Source organism: Mytilus edulis, chromosome 4 (assembly GCF_963676685.1).
Source record: "Mytilus edulis chromosome 4, xbMytEdul2.2, whole genome shotgun sequence".
Lineage (NCBI taxonomy): Eukaryota > Metazoa > Mollusca > Bivalvia > Mytilida > Mytilidae > Mytilus > Mytilus edulis.
Window position 1 is genome coordinate 27,688,168 of NC_092347.1, and position 16,839 is coordinate 27,705,006.

The 16,839-nt window shown below is 31.1% G+C and overlaps 1 protein-coding gene across 1 annotated transcript; it reads left to right on the top strand.

Moving 5' to 3' along the window:
* The first annotated feature begins 416 nt into the window (after window positions 1-416).
* Window positions 417-15,376, top strand: LOC139521822 (Golgi phosphoprotein 3 homolog sauron-like). The gene is made up of 3 exons (XM_071315465.1): window positions 417-725; window positions 4,116-4,362; window positions 10,833-15,376. The coding sequence occupies exons 1-3, from the start codon at window positions 537-539 to the stop codon at window positions 11,255-11,257; spliced, it is 861 nt and encodes a 286-aa protein (XP_071171566.1). The 5' UTR covers window positions 417-536; the 3' UTR covers window positions 11,258-15,376.
* Window positions 15,377-16,839: the final 1,463 nt, after the last annotated feature.

Here is a 16,839-nt window from a genome sequence, read left to right on the forward strand (position 1 = left end):
ATTATTAATTTAAATTCAAGTTAAAATTTGGCAAAAACAAAGGTCTCTGTATCTAAATATTGGAAATTCCTTCTCAGTCCTTCTTATGTTGGTAATAATAATTCATATTTCAATATTTGAAAACAGAAATTGAATGACAATACTAGTAATTAAAGACATGATAATATACTTGACGTCTGTTTAATAATTTACAAAACTCGCCACATTAAATAATTACCGGAATATAACCGACAATTGATCTAACTTTTAGTATTTTCATAAAAACGTAAAACAGATTTGGATTGTATTAAATATTTTTGTTTTTTTAATTTTCATTAATATATTTTTAAATTAAAATGATAATTTGAACGATAAAAAAATAAATTGGATAACAATTTTTAAATTCAGAATGTTTCTAAAATTGTTTAGAAAATCTCGGATGTTTTGATGTTTACGTCAACGAAGACGGCCATTTTGATGGCCAGACTTTGCAAGTGACTGAGGTTTCTTAGGCTAAACAAACTTATTGGCCTTTTATATGCAGTAAAATAGATACAATGGCTTCTCAGAGAGGTGGAGGCTTAGTCCAACGACGCGGTAATAATGTAAGGACAGATGAACCAAATTCTAGTGAGCAGTCGGAAGATCTTTCTGGATATCCTGATGAAGAAGAGGAACACGACTCAAAAGAAACTCGTTTAACTTTAATGGAAGAAATCTTACTGTTGGGATTGAAAGACAGAGAGGTTATACATTAGAATGAATGTGTTTTAAGAATTGCTATTTCCACATTTGTCGACAGACATAACTTGTTCCCCTATACAGTTATGCCAACTTTTCATGAAGCAAATACGTGAGATTTGGCCAAAATTGAAAAGATTAAAGAGAAAAAACAATAGTTTAAAGAAAAACGCCGCCTTAAAAGCATGAAGTCTCATGCTAAATGCGTGAGACTTGGCACTACTGCCTATATGATGGTCACAGGCACTAGGTTCTATCCATGGGAACACCCACTATCAACGTATATTTACGTTTATAGATGCGTGAGACTTGGCAGCCCTGCCTATATGAGGGTCACAGGCACTTGTTTCTATCAATGTATATTTACGTTTATAGAAGTGGGTCTTCTCATGGATAGAAAAAACTGCCTGTGATGAGGGTTGTAAATGGAGGCAACCTCATGACGAATCACAGTTAAAATTCATTAATGATGTAAATGTCAATATTTTGTGCATAACTATAAGATGTACACTTTCTTTTAGACGATAAAAAAAATTCCAAAAATTACTGTAATGATATTAATGTTTTTGAGACCTCTGCGAATCAAGTAAAATTTTAACCAATTTGACACCAACAGTTGGGTTGCAGAAACTAACCGTTTGACGCATAAACAAAAGGCATGGCATCACTATCCTTCTCCATATGTAGAGCATAAAACCCTAGGTAAAACAAAATATTACACAAGATACTGATTGAAGTTGCATGTCGAAAAAATACACCTTATCGTTATAAGACATCTCAAAAGTTCCTGTAAAATTTCCTTAGGCTTATAATAATAATAATCTTTATTTCAAGAGGGTATGCTCAATTAGTACAAACACTATTCTCCCTTGAGGCCCTCACACTCCACTCACAATGCAATTCACACAATTTCTTCATAACAAAGATAAACATAAGCAAACATAATCAAAATTGATACATAGTCATTTAAATAATTCCTGGATTTTCAAGTAAAAACTTAAAGCAGTTTTTTTTAAAAGTATGTTTGACATGTGTCTTAGTGCTTCTGGTAGTTTATTCCATAAAGTTGGGCCCGAATATGAAAAAGCTCTAGCTTCTAAATGTGTTTGTTCTTGCCTTTGGTATATTAAGTAATTGGGTAGTATTTGATCTAAGTAGCATTCCATTATTATTTGTAACATAGGAGATTTTGTTAGACAAATATTCTGGGACAGATCCATATAAACATCTATGAACATACATGTATAAGGCCTTGTGGTAAGTTAAACGATCAGTAAATCGAAGCCATGATAACTTTTTAAACATTGTATTAGATGGGGTATCATAAGGAAGTTCAAGAATAATTCTAGCTGCTCGTTTTTCAAGTTTATCTAATCTATTTGTATTTTGGTCTGACACTGGTGTTTTCCCAAATTGTACAACAGTAATCCAAAATAGGGAGAATATAACCATTAAAGTATAACTTTCGTGTTTCTAGGGGGAGGGATTTCTTTATCCTAGACAAAAGATTTAGCCTAGTACTGATTTTTGTGCACAAAGTGTCAAGGCTTGTATGCATACTGTACGAAATTAGATATCCTTGAACATGCAAGTTTACCTCAATTCACGAAAATTTGTACTTGCAAAAATAAATGAACGTATAGTATACAATGGTATAATGGTTCTTCTTTAACAAATTTTGACTTGAATGGAGTTGTCTCAATGCGTCATTGGCACTCATACCACATCTTCTAAATTTTATTTCAGTCATGAAGCTGATTCAGCTGTGTTTTCCCAGGTCAACATGACTGTGCCGTCCCGCAGCCCCTTTTAAAATAATTTCATTGATCATGCAGAGCCTTAATTGAAAAAGAAAGATGGCCGCCAAAATGAAAATCAGTATGACACAAAAATATGCAAATATTGATTGACTCCACAGGGCTCACACTACTTCAGAATTATAGGGAGAAGTGACTTCTCTTTTTGAAACTGATAGGGAGAAGTTGTGAGATTTGAAAGAGAAGTGCTCATTCGCGCGGTGCGTTACAATGTTTGGATTTTACAATAGTATAAAGGGCCATATGCAAATAATGTTCTTTTTATATTGTTCGATTCATATCTGAGTAAAAAAAAATACAATTAAAGTAACATTTGAAATTAAAAGTTGTTTAAGTTTTACTAAGGTTCTTGTGACAAACTTATTCCAACTAAATATCTAGCACTAAAAAAAAAAATTATTTTAAAAAATGTTAAGAAATTATAATATATCATTATTACAATTTAATTAAAAATTATCTTGTGTATGAAATTCAGTGTTTCTCATAAAAAAATATAAAAGTTATTAAGCTGGGCCATAATATATTGAAATTAGTATAATAGTCTCAGAGTTAAGCAACTTTAATCAATAGTTTGAAACAATCCATAAAATATATAGGGAATTATATACACCAATCAATTAGATGTAACCAAAAGTCTCTTAATGTGTGTGGAATGCGTAATTTTTCCCTTTGGGATCAATATTCTTCTGTCAGCTGTTCCGTCCGTGCGTCCGTAGTAATTATTGTAAAAGTACGGATTTCGGTCATAGCTGGTCCGGTTCAGATCCGTAGTTTAGAAATCGGTCAATGGCGGATGAATGCAAGAAAATTTACAAAAATAAACAATGTTTGACAAGTTATTTGGAAAGGAACATGACGTTTTTAATGCAATAAATGGATTAAACATTTACTGGAGGCAACTTTTATCACGTTTAAATGAAGTAACAAACTTATTTTGCCGCCGAAATTTAGGTTGATGTACGTTTTCGAGTAACAAGCACCGGAACTTGCGAAAATGCATGAAGTGATAAAAAGTTGTATTTTTATCAAATAACCTACTACACACTGCGAAGACAATGCTTCAATCTCTTTTCTAAAGATAATGAATCGTTTATGTCTGAATTTCTTTAATTATCAATAAAAAATTGATGTTTCATCAACTTGGTAAAAATTGAAAATGTCCGATGACGGAAGCGACTGAAAGCAAGTATCGTCAAGAACAGGGCGACTTGATTTCGCTTTTGGGGGTCGGGGAAAGCGAAGTGAGGGTCGGGAAGGCCAAGTCGCCTGGTAGCGTGAGCCCTGACTCCATCCTTTAACTGTTATTTGACTTATTATGGCTTATCAGATCGTGCAATTCTATACATACTAAAGCTAATTAAAGAAAAATGGTTTTTTTATAATTTTTTTCAGATTACAGTTGAATCAGGATTAGAATTGAGGGAAAAGATTGAAATACAATGTACAAATAGGAAAAATCTTTATGCGTGGCTTACCCTACAATAATGCTGAATTAGATAAAACAAAACTCTTCAAACTTGACAGCTGAATGATTATTTTGAGTTACATTTATTGTACATGCAAAAATTTCTGTTACAGGGTTACACATCATTCTGGAACGACTGTATATCATCGGGTCTGAGAGGCTGTATATTAATAGAACTTGGGTTACGAGGAAGGGTAGAACTTGAGAAAGCAGGAATGCGTAGAAGAAGTTTACTTAATCGTAAAATCCTTCTAAAGAATCCTGCTCCTACAGGTGATGTCTTACTGGATGAAGCATTAAAACACATTAAAGAGACAGAACCCGCTGAAACAGTTCAAAGTTGGATAGAATATTTAAGTGGTATGTGAAGTACTCCATACTGTTGTACTAAACTTTTTGATGATAAAATATGTAAAATTTAATTGTAGGCAGAGAAGTTTGCAGATTTCCTGATGGACCAGACTAAAAACTAGATCTTTAAATAGGGGTGTCTTAGTGTCCAGGTATCGAAATACATTTAGTTAGTCTACTGTATTGCTAGCCTCTCAATTCTGAGGTTGTGAGTTTGAATCCTGCATGTGGAAGGCACTCTAAATGGACTAGGATTGTCAATTTTACTTCCAAAGAGTTGTCTTCCTTTTAACTAGAAAAAATATACATGATACAGTGTATATACATGTCAGTAAGTGTTGTCTATTTTCAATCAGTATTAAATTTGTGCAGCAATCATACATGTAGGTGCCAACCAAAGGGGAAGACCCCCCACAGCAAAAAAATAAATTCTGAAGCACATTATTCATAGACTACTTACAGTTATTTGTAATAACAGCATATAAAATGGTACATATATTATAGTTGTATGCATCCTTGCCCTTAGCATGCTTAGGGGTTTCCATGGCAAACAGCTCATACCATTTCCGGTTTAGACTTTTTTTACTAACATAAAACAATATAGACAACAACACCCATCAATTACCGCATGGTAACAGTTTATTCTGGTCGACATGTTTCGCCAACAAGGATGGTGTCTTCAGGACAAAATTACACATGAAATCAAACAGTGAAGTACAAATTTTGCGGTTGAGTGGTTTGCCGAACAATAGAGGTTGTTATGACGACGTTATAGATATAAATAGAAAGTAAAAACTTCACCCTATCACCATCACAATTGGAAGCAGTTCCTCCCTCGGAGCGAAGCCAGTTTATTTGGTACGGGATGGCCAGTGGGGTGTTGTCCTATTTGGAAATGAACTGACTTTTTATGATCTACTTTCATCATGTCTACAATATTACCACTAGAAACCTCCATGAGAACAACTACACAGTCAGACCTGTAAGAATAGCAGCTAACCACATCGTTAATAACTTTATTGACTAACTTTCACTTTTAACTATACTATATTCTTATTTTACTTTCACTTTTTATATGTATCTATAACATCGTCATAACAACCTCTATTGTTTGGCGAACCACACAACTGCAAAATTTGTACTTCACTGTTTGATTTCATGTGTAATATTGTCCTGAAGACGCCACCCTTGTTGGCGAAACATGTCGACCAGAATAAACTCTTACCATGCAGTAATTGATGGGTGTTGTTGTCTTTATTGTTTTATTTTACTCTTATAGTGAAAGACAACTGTGAATACCTTTTGGTATCCACCCACTATTACCCAACCGCACGATAACCACTTCAGGTGTTGGTTCACCTTGTTCAAATTTATTTACTAAATAAAGATTGGTGTACTGTTATTGGAAAAGGATAATTAAATCTTTCTATGCATACATGTACTTAACATTTAAAATAAAGTGTTCAGTGTAACTAAGTAAAATCTAAGGGAACATACAAACAATGTGTGATCAGTTTAAAGAAAATAGAACTGAAGACTTGATGTTTCTAATCAACAGATTTAGAAAAAAAATAGACCTCTACAACCACATGCATATGTTTGACTTCATACCCATAATAATCAAAGTAATCTGGTATTTATGCTGAGCATTTAACAAGACCCATCATATCATGGTCTGACATTAATAGAACAAGCTAAATGCTATATGGGCTATTTCAAAAAAAATGATGCCAAAGTGTGACAAACATGGTAAAAAATTAAGTCATTGCTAATCTTTTTTCTATCATTTTTCTTTAATCCAGAGACATACAAGTTTACAAAACTACCAAGGGTTAATGCAAAATAATAAAAACAAAAATTTTAACAACATTTTACTCATAAGAATTCATCCACTTTTCAAAGGAAACAACAAAATAATAATTTCAACTGACAAACATAAATAAGAATATAAATATCAATGTAATTTTTTTGTTTGTTGCAATAAAGGTACTAAATGATTTTCCTGCAATTTTTTTTAACTTATAAACAGTTTTTTTTTTAAATATGTAAATTTCACCAATTTTTAATGTATTCTTTAATATCTTATTTCAAAAGTTTTTATATCTCTTTGCAAAAGCTTTAATTTGATATAAAAAGTATAAGGAATCAAACATATATGATCTAATTACATCCTCTGAAAATTTCCAACAAATGCTTCAGTCAATTCTAAGTTTTCTTCATTTAAAAAATACAAACATGTGTTTTTATACGACCGCAAATTTTGAAAAAATTTTCGTCGTATATTGCTATCACGTTGGCGTCCGGCGTCGTCGTCGTCGTCCGGCGTCCGAATACTTTTAGTTTTCGCACTCTAACTTTAGTAAAAGTGAATGGAAATCTATGAAATTTTAACACAAGGTTTATGACCACAAAAGGAAGGTTGGTATTGATTTTGGGAGTTTTGGTCCCAACATTTTAGGAATTAGGGGCCAAAAAGGGCACAAATAAGCATTTTCTTGGTTTTCGCACTATAACTTTAGTTTAAGTTAATAGAAATCTATGAAATTTTGACACAAGGTTTATGACCACAAAAGAACGGTTGGGATTGATTTTGGGAGTTTTGGTCTCAACAGTTTAGGAATTAGGGGCCAAAAAAGGGCCCAAATAAGCATTATTCTTGGTTTTCGCACAATAACATTAGTTTAAGTAAATAGAAATCAATGAAATTTAAACACAATGTTAATGACTACAAAAGGAAGGTTGGTATTGATTTTGGGAGTTTAGGTCCCAACAGTTTAGGAATTAGGGGCCAAAAAGGGACCCAAATAAGCATTTTTCTTGGTTTTCGCACCATAACGTTAGTATAAGTAAATTGAAATCTATGAAATTTAAACACAAGGTTTATGACCATTAAAGAAAGGTTGGGTTTGATTTTGGGAGTTTTGGTCCCAACATAATAAGGGGCCCAAAGGGTCCAAAATTAAACTTAATTTGATTTCATCAAAATTGAATAATTGGGGTTCTTTGATATGCCGAATCTAACTGTCATGACTGTGTATGTAGATTCTTAACTTTTGGTCCCGTTTTCAAATTGGTCTACATTAAGGTCCAAAGGGTCCAAAATTAAACTTAGTTTGATTTTGACAAAAAATGAATCAGTTAGGTTCTTTGATATGCTGAATCTAAAAATGTACTTAGATTCTTGATTATTGGCCCAGTTTTCAAGTTGGTCCAAATCGGGGTCCAAAATTAAACTTTGTTTGATTTCATCAAAAATTGAATAAATGGGGTTCTTTGATATACCAAATCTAACTGTGTATGTAGATTCTTCATTTTTGGTCCTGTTTCAAATTGGTCTACACTAAAGTCCAAAGGGTCCAAAATTAAACTTAGTCTGATTTTAACAAAAATTGAAATCTTGAAGTTCTTTGATATGCTGAATTCAAAAATGTACTTAGATTTTTTATTATGGGCCCAGTTTTCAAGTTGGTCCAAATCAGGATCTAAAATTATTATATTAAGTATTGTGCAATAGCAAGTCTTTTCAATTGCACAGTATTGCGCAATGGCAAGAAATATCTAATTGCACAATATTGTGAAATATCAAAAAAAAATTAATTAGAGTTATCTTTCTTTGTCCAGAATAGTAAGCAAGAAATATCTAATTGCAAAATATTGTGCAATAGCAAGATTTTTTTTTAATTGGAGTTATCTTTCTTTGTCCAGAATCAACTTAAATCTTTGTTATATACAATATACAATGTATATTCACTTTTTACTACCAACTGATAAATTAAAATAATCTTTACCATTCAGTGATAACAAGCAGTTTTTTTACATCTTAATATTTTATGATGTATTTAAATGAGTAGTTATTGTTGCAAACTCCATTAGAAATTTTAATTGAGATTAGTTTTGGAATAAGGGAAAGGGGGATGTGATTAAAAAAATTGGGTTCAATTTTTCTCATTTGAAATTTCATAAATAAAAAAGAAAATTTCTTCAAACATTTTTTTGAGAGGATTAATATTCAACAGCATAGTGAATTGCTCTAAGAGAAACAAAAATTTTAAGTTCATTAGAACACATTCATTCTGTGTCAGAAACCTATGCTGTGTCAACTATTTAATCACAATCCAAATTTAGAGCTGAATCCAGCTTAAATGTTGTGTCCATACTTGCCCTAACCGTTCAGGGTTCAACCTCTGTGGTCGTATAAAGCTACGCCCTGCGGAGCATCTGGTTTATCCTTTTGTTACACTCCTGACATATTTTTTCAGTAACTATAAGACTGTTTTTTAATGGAATGTTTAGAAAATCAGTAATGATATCTATTTTAAATTTACAATCTCACAAATAAATAAATTTATTAGATATTTGATTACATATTTTTTTAATTTCTGAGCAAAGAGCAAACTTTTAACATGTTTAATGAGAATTACACTTTAATTTTTAAGAATCTTTGGTGAATAGTGTGCAGAAAAATCTCTTTTACAAGACAGATCGGCTTTCTCATTACATTGTAAAGATGTTACAATTATTTTATAAAGAATCATGTTGAATTTTGTTATAGATAAGCTACATCAGAAACTTGTCAGGAGTGTAACAAATGTTACACTCCTGACCATAATGTATTGCTACCATATTTTAACCTGAAACTGACCTGAAATCATGTAGAGTCTTTATATTTCACATATTATTATAGTGCAAATTAAGAACAGGTTAAAAAAAATTATATACTTCTTACATATTTACAAATTTTGCTAATTGTCTATTTAAAAAAAAAGATGGCTTTCCTTTAAACCTTGTTCAGTCTCTTGTTTGATACTATATATATGCTGTTTTTATGTCAGATAATGTATTATGATAAGTTTGTTCGTACTACCAAAGATGGTAGCAGTATGTGCTCTGTATTTTAAAAATTGTCCAAAAATGTACCCAAAAATGTCAGGAGTGTAACGCTTTAAAATGTTTAAGTGTAACATTCATGTTATTTTTTATAGAAACAATGTTGTTATTATTGGTTTTCTTTTCTGGAATTTGAGTGTGAACACCATCTGTTGCATATTTTCAGTAACAAACATGCCATTATAATGACCTTTATTGCTTGTTTATGCTCAATACTTGTATGTCAGGACTGTAACACATTTAAACAAGCTAGTTCAATTGCAATTTTAGTTTAAAAATTTCAAAAGTAATGATGTAGACTTGTATTCTGTGTTAAGCTGAGGTGTAATAATGTCATTTTATAATAATTGTCAGCTTGTTTTTCTTCCAATAACTTACCTTTGCTAATAAGATTGAAATAAGGCATTTTTTTGTGTTACACTCCTGACATTGAAGTATTGAGCATACAAAAGCAATGAAGGCCATAATAATGGCATGTTTGTTACTGATAAACTGTAACAGGTAATGTTCACTGAAATTCAAGAAAAAACAACAACTATAACAACATTGTTTCTCAAAAAAATACATCTTAACCCAGTTGTTACACTCCTGACAGACCTGGGTAGTCCTCTTATTGTAACCATAATATTCCAGTAGTAGAACTTCAGGGTCAACTGGATACACCTGTGCCAAGCTATGATACTAAACAAAAAAAATAAACCGTGCAAGATGTACAGAAACATGTTATTTCACCTACAAAGACAATTTCTGGCAGCATATTGACTTTTACTAACATTTTTTTTTTTACAAAAACTTATTTGACTTACCTTATGAGGCTCATAAAAATGTAAATATATGGAAGAATTGAACAAGAAATCATAGTCAAGATATAATAGTTGGATGAAAGATATTGTTTGGTATTGTATCTGCCCTTATTTATTCTATATCATCAATGAATGCACATGCTTTCTTCTAAATGTCACACTAAAAGCGTTACACTCCTGACATTTTGAGGTACAATTTTGGACAATATTTTTTAAACAGAGCACATACTGCTATTATCTTTGGTAGTTAGGACCAACTAATCATAATACATTATCTGACCTAAAAACATTACAGATATAGTATCATACAAGAGACTGACAAAGGTTTAAAGGAAAGGCATCATTTTTTTTTTGAAATAGCCCATATATGTTATACAAGAATCAATTCAGAAGCATGCCTTATCTTTCTGTCTGCAGAGATCCAACTCCTGAGTAGACACTACTTGTAATCTTCATTGAGATTATCAAAGTTTTAGAACAAACGAAATTTTGATAGCACATAATAATAAGTTTGATACATACCTCTTTATTCTGTATACAAAATAAGTATAGGTTTCAAGTTTTACAGGTATTTTGTGGTATTTTCAAGCTTGTTTTCTTTTTAAAATTAGTTTTGCTTTCAACAGTAATTATAATTGTATCCTTTTTTTGGGGTTGTGAATATATACAATTTAAGAACATTATGAAAATGACTTCTTTAATAGTATTTGTCTTGTTTAGTATTTTAAAAACAGTTTTAGCAATACATGTATATTTATTTGAGTTGTTATTATCCGATTATATTTCCAGGTGAAACATGGAATCCATTAAAACTGAGATATCAGTTGAGGAATGTACGGGAGAGACTAGCCAAAAATTTGGTAGAAAAAGGAGTATGTACAACAGAAAAACAGAATTTCCTTCTGTTTGATATGACCACTCATCCATTAACTGACTCTAATATCAAACAGAAATTAATCAAGAGAGTACAAGAATCTGTACTAAGTCGCTGGACAAACAATGCACAAAGAATGGAGAAACGCATGTTGGCATTAATTTACCTTGCACATTCTTCTGATGTCCTAGAAAATGCTTTTGCTCCACTTTCTGATGACGACTATGAAATTGCAATGAAACGAGTCCGTGAATTACTTGACCTTGAATTTGACCAGGAATCTATGAAGGAAGGGACCAATGATGTACTGTGGGCTGTTGTAGCTGCATTTAGCAAGTGATCTTCATTGTGACTGTATCTGTGGGTCTATATATACATCTTGTTTTATCTACGTTTTATTTCTGGATAATATCTCGTCAACATTTTATCCCTTAACATTCTTCATGGATAGAGAAACCATAACATTGTTCATACTTCTAATAACAGTTAGGTCGTACAAAGAAAGAGGTTATTTATCTATTAATAATCTTCTTCTTAAATCTTACAACTAGGTTTTTAAATCAGTAATTTTGTTATGTGATATTAGAATGAATTAGAAAGTGTCGGCATAGAGAAAACAAACTTAATTTATCGCAAAAATGTCTAAACACATTCCAATAACAGACACGGACAAAAGTGAATTAAACACCAGCCAAATAATCAAATTTGTCACAATTTTGGAAAACATGGCAAATTGATTATATTCTTACTATTTCCTTACTCACAAATCATGCAGAGACCTTTGATTTACGTGAAAATTTTGTATTTTTTAGAAACCAGTTTAAAAAATACAAACAAATCAGTGCAATGGATAGATAACTATATCTCAAAACAAAAGTCAAATTTCTTGGGTGGTTGCAGTAATATTTATATAATAATAGACTTGGTTTCAAACAAAACTGGTATTCAAGTAATAATATAACTTCTTCAGTATAAACTACTTCCATCTTTCTGTAATGTAATGTAATGTATTCATTATTTTTGACATGAAATGATTTTGAATCAAATATGATTATATTCTGAATTATTGTGTTACAATTTCTGCTGTATTTGTTTGACTTATATAGAAAGAGAGTGTTTTTTATGTTCTGTGAAATAGTTGTCAATGTCAATGGTATTTTGATTAATACATTTTCTTACTACATGCACATGTAATTGAATGTTTTCAAAGTACACAATAACCTTAAGGCATATCCACAGGAAAATCTATTAAATAACAGGAAGTAATATTAAGTTACCTAATTAACATGTGCTGTGTAGTTTCTTATCACCCTGGTGTGGAAAGGCAATAACTGTTTTTGATTGTTTTAACGAATATTTGCTGTATTATTTCATGTAAGTACAATGATGTAGCTGTATATTTTCTTACCTTTGTAAACATGTTCAGCTTAGTTAGGTGTTATACATGCATTTCCAGTTGACTTTGATTGTAAAGTTTTATTTTCAATAGAAATGTTATTGATAATATTCACTAAAGTTTGTATATGTGTACATATATGCTGCTTTTTAAAGGAAATTAATCATCTACAAGTATATGTATTGTGTAGAGTATTATTATTTTCACTTTATGTACATGCGTAATTGACCCAATGGCTGACTGTCATAATGTTTAAAGATGTTTGAGAAATGTTAATGAGGACTATAAGGTAGCAATACCAGAACATACATGTATTGTACAACACCATACATTACTTTTCACTTATGACTTACTAATTAATGGTCTCATTTCTTTACTATGAAGCTCTTAAAGTCAGTGAAATTAACAAGGTACTGAAGAAACCCACAAAAGGTACCTTCCTTAGATATATTTTCATATAGTAAACATTTAAAGGCAGAGTTTACTTAACACAATGTTTAAAAGTTAAGAGTTTATTCTTTGTTGCCTGTTACATTTCCCGTACTTTATTGTTCAGTTTTTATGGGTTTGAAATTTGAAACCTTTTCCCGAGCATTTAGGTCCTCCAAAAATGTAGTTTTGTTTTTTGCCTCCCTGCCTAACCTAAAAAATCATGCCTTCCCTATCACATTGTATCAACATGTTTGTCAAAGCACTTTTAACAGTTTAGATTTTCCCACTATATAAAGTAAACTTAAAATATTAAAAAATTAAAAATTTAATCTACCGGTCTATCCCATTTTGTGTGCATGGAGGCAGGAAACAAATATATATATGTTGAGCCTTATTTGATGTAAATGGTAATTTGAAGAGATGTAAGATATTTTGATTCTGATATATTTTTAGAACCTATGTGAAAGTCTCATTAGTAGTTAAGTTATATTATATGACTAGGTTTGTTTCATTTGTTAAGTGCTTGTACATGTATATGAAATAATTCACTATTTGTTGTTTATTTATTGCTATGCTTGTTATAATGATCAGTGATATTTACTGACTTATTGAAATAATATTTATTTTTAATACCAAGCATACATTATTATTGAGACACAAATGAAAATGCAGAAATTTTGAATTACAACTTTTACAAAATGCAAAATATGTTAAAAAGAAATGTTATATAAAAGAATTTTATGATATCTACTGTAAATTCAGAAATAATATCCTGCATGTGTTATTGTGATTTTTGAAGAAAGGACAAAAATGCAAATTTATTGCAATTTTAGGAAAACTGCATACACTTATATGTATCAGATATCAGAATGCAAGTTTTGATTGATATAATTATTATCCAGTTGCATTATTCACAATAACTTAAATCTCACAATTATTTCTGAATTTACAGTATTAAAAAAAAAATTTGAAGACAATTTTGTTCATAGATTTCTGCACCATTACTGACATATGTTTAAATGATTTACTACTTTAGGTTGTGAATGTAGTCAAATTAACAGAGGTAGACTTATTGGAAGCTTTTCATTTGAAAGTTTGTTTTCTAGATTATTTCCCCTGACAACCCTGAGCACAACTGTTATATGTTAACCTTGATGTGTAATGTTGAATGTCATTGATTTAATCAGTAAGGTATTGTAACCTGACATTCTAATCACTTCTCAAGGTCTCTACTTTTACTGTCAAATTATTGCAAATCAAACAGCTGTTCTTTGTCTTTAACAAATGTTTTTTATTCTTAGCTGCTGCAGATTTTGTTTGCAACCACATTTGGGTGTCACCACATGTACATGCTGATGCTGTGTGTCTGGATTGGTGTGTGTGTGTACTGTCAGAGTATCAATCAAACAACAGGAATTTTTAAATTGAAAGTACTTCAAATTCTTGTGGTTTTTTGTCCTTATCATTATATTGATTTATTAGACTAAATTCAAATTTTTCTTGTTAATTTCTAAACAAAAAATATTGATAAAATTATGCAATAAAACATTTTGTGCAGTGTGTTGGTATAGGTTAATGAGTCAGCTGTGAAATCCAACACATATTTTTGTGTTTTTATTATTATTATTAAAGTCTTAGTTAGGTATTATTCCTTTCATTTAGAAATAATTTTTTGCTTTTAATTGAAACAGTTGATAAAATGATTTATAATGTTAAAGTTGTGAATTAATGTCTCTGATATAATGAGGTGAAGATAACATTGGGTGAAAGTGTGCCGGGCATGCTATAACATTGTTTACATTGGTTGCTTACGTTCCTTATTGTTATTCTATCATCGTCAAAGAATTTAATCATTTATTTAAGATACAGCTTCTTAAGCATAAAAGATATTTCTGTTTCCTGTTTCAGTATAAACCAAGGTTGGTTGTTCTACAGTTTTTTTTTTACAAAATTTTATGATAAAGATACATACCAGCAAAGATTTAAACTATGACCATACTTGTTTGAAATTTGTTATAAAAAAAGAAAAATCAAAATAAACATCAAAATTTGAGCTGAATCTTTAACAGGAAACATGACATATTTATTTTTACAACTAAACAATTTGAGTGTGTACAAAGTAGAAGTTTGTTATGTTGACCATGAAATCATTGAACTTTTGTTTACTTCTTTAGCATTTACAATTTTATTGTCAGCCAATCAAATAATGGATCAAGTCAATCAAGATCACTGTGTTAACCAAAGCAAACAATTCATGATCCTAATAAATAAGCAATTTTACTTTCATCCACTTCACTTGAACTTTTGTCATGTTGGTGGATAGTTGTCTCATTGGCAATCAAATTTTGAATTGTTAACTACACATTCAAATTATTTAGTTGTAATTAGTCTAATTTAACTAACATAGATATTTTACCATGGGATATATAAATTTATATGTATATATTGTATCACTGAGGAAAATTTAATATTTGAACATTGAGGGGTGTCTATTTAATTATGTGTGCATCAAACTTAACTGAAATACAATCAGTAAAATGTAAGATGTAAATATGGAAACTGTAAATTGCTTGTTGACAATTTGTTATATCTCAATGGTATTGTCAAATAAATTTACATACAATTAGAAAAGATGTTATTATTTGGGATTATTTTATGCCAAATTGTCTTCAACAGAAGACAGCACCAAGCTCTAAGACATCAGGAGTCTATAAAAGGTGTGAATAAAGTAAACAGAAAAAATCAAAGGTCTGCCATCAACCATGAAGTAGACAATCAACAAACAAATGTAGATATATACAGTTCTAGACATCCACTGACAGGTTCCTCACTTGGGATATGCATAAAAACATGTGACTAATTTTATTTTCGAGTCTGCAACTTTTATTGCAGAAAGCTCGACATAGGGATAGTGGCAGCGGTGGCGGCGTTAGTTAACTTCTTAAAAGCCTTATATTTTAGAAGGTGTAAGACCTGGATGCTTCATACTTTGTCTATAGATGGCTCATGTTACGAACTTTCCGTCAATCACATGTCCAATGTCCTTGACCTCGTTTTCATGGTTCAGTGACTACTCGAAAAAAAGAAGATTTTTTGTAATGTTGAATTCTCTCTTATATTAAGTAATAGGATAACTATATTTGGGATGTGCATACCTTGCAAGGTCCTCATGCCCGTCAGACAGTTTTCACTTGACCTTGACCTCATTTAATGGATCAGTGAACATAGTTAAGTTTTGGTGGTCAAGTCCATATCTCAGATACTATAAGCAATAGGTCTAGTATATTTGGTGTATGGAAGTACTGTAAGGTGTACATCTGACCTTGACCTCATTTTCATGGTTCAGTGGTTATAGTTATGTGTTTTGTGTTTTGGTCTGTTTTTCTTATACTGTATGCAATAGGTTTACTATATTTGGTGTATGGAATGATTGTTAGGTGTACATGTCCAGCTGACAGATGTCATCTGACCTTTGACCTCATTTTCATGGTTCAGTGGTCAAAGTTAAGTTTTTGAGTTTTGGTCTATTTTTCTAATACCATATGCAATAGGTCAACTATATTTGGTGTATGGAATTATTTTATGATCTATATCAGTCTGCCAGGTTTTATTTGACCTTGACCTCATTTTCATGGTTCATTGCTTAGTGTTAAGTATTTGTGTTTTGGTCTGTTTTTCTTAATTTATAAGCAATAGGTCAACTATATTTGTTGTATGAAAGAATTGTTAGCTGTACATGTCTTCTGGCATGGTTCATCTGACCTTGACCTCATTTTCATGGCTCATTGATCAATGTTAAGTTTTCTTGGTTAATGTTGAGTTTATGTGACAGTTGTAATAAAGCTTTATATTGAGGACTATCAACATAATATCAATGATTAGTAAAGAAGGCGAGACATTTCAGCGTGTGCATGCTTGTGATCTTTGATCAAATTTAGATGTGGTATGAGTGCCAATGAATCAACTCTCCATCCAAGCTACAATGAATTACAGTAAACAATTGTAGGTCAAAGTACGGCATACCAACACGGAGCATTTGCTCTCACTGTAAGCTATACAGGTCCCAAAAGTTATTAGTGTTAAACAATTCAAAA